This window comes from Chanodichthys erythropterus, chromosome 5, assembly GCF_024489055.1.
Source record: "Chanodichthys erythropterus isolate Z2021 chromosome 5, ASM2448905v1, whole genome shotgun sequence".
NCBI classification, from domain to species: domain Eukaryota; kingdom Metazoa; phylum Chordata; class Actinopteri; order Cypriniformes; family Xenocyprididae; genus Chanodichthys; species Chanodichthys erythropterus.
Window position 1 is genome coordinate 31,019,311 of NC_090225.1, and position 3,009 is coordinate 31,022,319.

General features: G+C 42.2%; 1 protein-coding gene across 1 annotated transcript; it reads right to left on the minus strand.

Annotated features, from left to right (window-relative positions):
- Positions 1 to 281: 281 nt before the first annotated feature.
- Positions 282 to 1,964, minus strand: LOC137020211 (otoraplin-like). The gene is made up of 4 exons (XM_067385468.1): positions 1,573 to 1,964; positions 871 to 1,010; positions 675 to 785; positions 282 to 588 (listed from the first exon to the last, which is right to left on the minus strand). The coding sequence occupies exons 1-4, from the start codon at positions 1,694 to 1,696 to the stop codon at positions 565 to 567; spliced, it is 399 nt and encodes a 132-aa protein (XP_067241569.1). The 5' UTR covers positions 1,697 to 1,964; the 3' UTR covers positions 282 to 564.
- Positions 1,965 to 3,009: the final 1,045 nt, after the last annotated feature.

Consider the following 3,009-nt stretch of genomic DNA (forward strand, 5'->3'; position numbering starts at 1 on the left):
TAAAGAGTTGGATTCTCATGCTAAACATGGCCAAAGTTTTAAAACACTAGTTGGACGTATGACAGAGTATTTCTGTGCCAAAAATACTCTTCCAAATCCTCACAAACTTTGCAGTCTTTTTTTGAGTATGGGCCTGTGTGACGTCATAAAAGTCGGAATACCTTATATGGGCACTTCTCCCGGAAGAGTGCATGCACACATCGACCAGAGCGAGAGAGCAAGAGCACAGCTTTACGGATGTCGTCGGCAGCGCTGCACAGGTCACAGGACAGGCATTTTTGTAAAGAATATATATTTATTATCTCAAGCTCTAAAATATTTTGCTGGGTAGAAATTGTGATTAAAAAAATATTTGTAAAGATTCTTATCATGAACAACTGGAAAAGTCATGTAAATCCACTGGTTAAAAGAGTGAGTTCGCCGAAGAACATTCTTTCTGGAATTCATTCATAATTAGAATTATTTTACTTTATATAAACAAGGAGTGGCTATAGATTAAAATACGTTTTGAATACAGGGCCTTGAAATATTATTGTGGAGAGCGGCTGGTATAGTTTGCTGTCGTTAAGCACAGAAGAAGTCCATGTCCTACAGAGAGAGAAATATAATGCATTTTCAAAATAAAAAGTATAATGTGACCTTTTCTTAAGATCAGTGGATTAAATCGTACTTACCGTTGTTGGGATCTCAACAGTTTTCGTCTCAAAAACATGTGTCTCATTGACATAGTTACTGGGGAAATATCCCATGACACCCATCTGGTCTACATAGCGGTCACCATAAACCTGCAAAAGCAAAGCTGCCATGATTTATGCTCGCACAGATCAGCTGAGACAAATGTCAAGTGGAGAATAAATGTCAGACACGCACACTTCCAGACCAGAAGACTCCAGCTCCCTCTACAGGCTTGAGTTTAGAATACACATAGATCATCTGACCTCTTCTCAGGTTTATGTACCTGCAGTCTGAAGCCACATAGTCTTCCAGAGCTTTAGCCATTGAAATAACATCTGTGAGGCAGAAACATTTAAAGATGTGTTTAAAATAACTGAACAGTTACAATGTAAGGGGGTAGTTATAACGCCTTTTATCCTGGCTATAAAAAAACTATTTAATATTTTCACCATTATTCACTTTTAAAAAACAAAGGTTCCTTATTTCCATCAATGTTTCCATGAGGAACCTTTCCATTCCACAGAAATCCCTTTATAGTGGAAAAAAGGCTCTTTAGTTTATTAAAATATTCTTCACACTAAGAAAAAACATGGTACTTTTAAGAACGGTTTACTGAAAAGGAAACAAAAAATGGCATAAACCCCCTTTATGAACCTTTATTTTTAAGAGTTTTGCACAGGAGAGTTTGTTGAAAACATGTTGACCAACACTGGGGCATGTTGTCACTATGAAACCTGCCAAAACAAAATGTGAGCTTCAAATCAAAAACACAAAAATGGTTTTACTCAACAGTGATTGTAATTAACAACTATAGCTGATAATTGATTTCAAACTCAAAATACTGAATTATAAACACACTGCTTCTCCATATTAGTGTCATAAATAGTGCAAACTCACATGAACAGTCCTTGTCTGCACAGATCTTGATGTTTGCCAGTTTCTCCATGAGAACAGCATGTGTCATGTGACACCCGAGTCCGACACAGATGAAAAGGAACATCAGGCCGTGTGTTTTGTCCATCTTCAAATGATTGTGCAGGACGAATCTCTTCTTACTGCCACATTCCCCAGTGAACAGCAGCACTGAGAGACTTACAGAAGCAGTGAAGCTCAACCAATCAGAAGAGAGTCCAGCCGCACATTCCAGCTTCAGGGAAAAACAACCTGTTTCCGGAGTCACACTCACCAGCTGAAACGCTTGATGCCACTGACTCTCATTTCTGTTTCACATGAACTGCAGTGTTGAGCACTTTGTAATGACTTCTCATTATTATCTATATTTTTATTTTGAAAAATCTTCATCCAGTAATCAGAAATGACTGGAAAAGTCATGGGAATTCCCATAGTCGCAGACAACGCATGAAATAAGGTTATGGTTGCCTAGAGCAGTAATTTTGTTTGTTCCCCTTTTGCTGCCAAAACAGCCCTGACCCGTCGAGGCATGGACTCCTCTAGACCCCTGAAGGTGTGCTGTGGTATCTGACACCAGATATTAGCAGCAGATCCTTTAAGTCCTGTAAGTTGTGAGGTGGATCCTCCATGGATCGGACTTGTTTGTTCAGCACATCCCACAAACGCTCGATTGAATTGAGATCTGGGGAATTTGGAGGCCAAGTCAACACCTCAAACTCGTTGTTGTGCTCCTCAAACCATTCCTGAACCATTTCTGCTTTGTGGCAGGAGCATTATCCTGCTGAAAGAGATCACAGACACCAGGGAATACCGTTTCCATGAAAGGGTGAACATGGTCTCAACAATGCTTAAGTAGGTGGTACGTGTCAAAGTAACATCCACATGGATGGCAGAACCCAAGGTTTCCCAGCAGGACATTGCCCAAAGCATCACACTGCCTCCGCCGGCTTGTCTTCTTCCCATAGTGCATCCTGGTGCCATGTGTTCCCCAGGTAAGAGACGCACACGCACCCGGCCATCCACGTGACGTAGAAGAAAACGTGATTCATCAGACCAGGCCTCCTTCTTCCATTGCTCCGTGGTCCAGTTCTGATGCTCACGTGTCACTGTTGGCTCTTTCGGCGGTGGACAGGGGTCAGCATGGGCACCCTGACTGATCTGCAGCTCTGCAGCTCCATACACAACAAACTGATGCTTTGTGTATTCTGACACCTTTCTATCAGAACCAGCATTAACTTCTGGAGCAGTTTGAGCTACAGGAGCTCGTCTGTTGGATCGGACCACACGGACCAGCCTTCGCTCCGCGCGCGCATCAATGATCTCGGCCAATGACTCTGTCACCGGTTCACCACTGTTCCTTCCTTGGACACTTTTGATAGATACTGACCACTGCAGACCGGGAACACCCCACAAGAGCTGCAG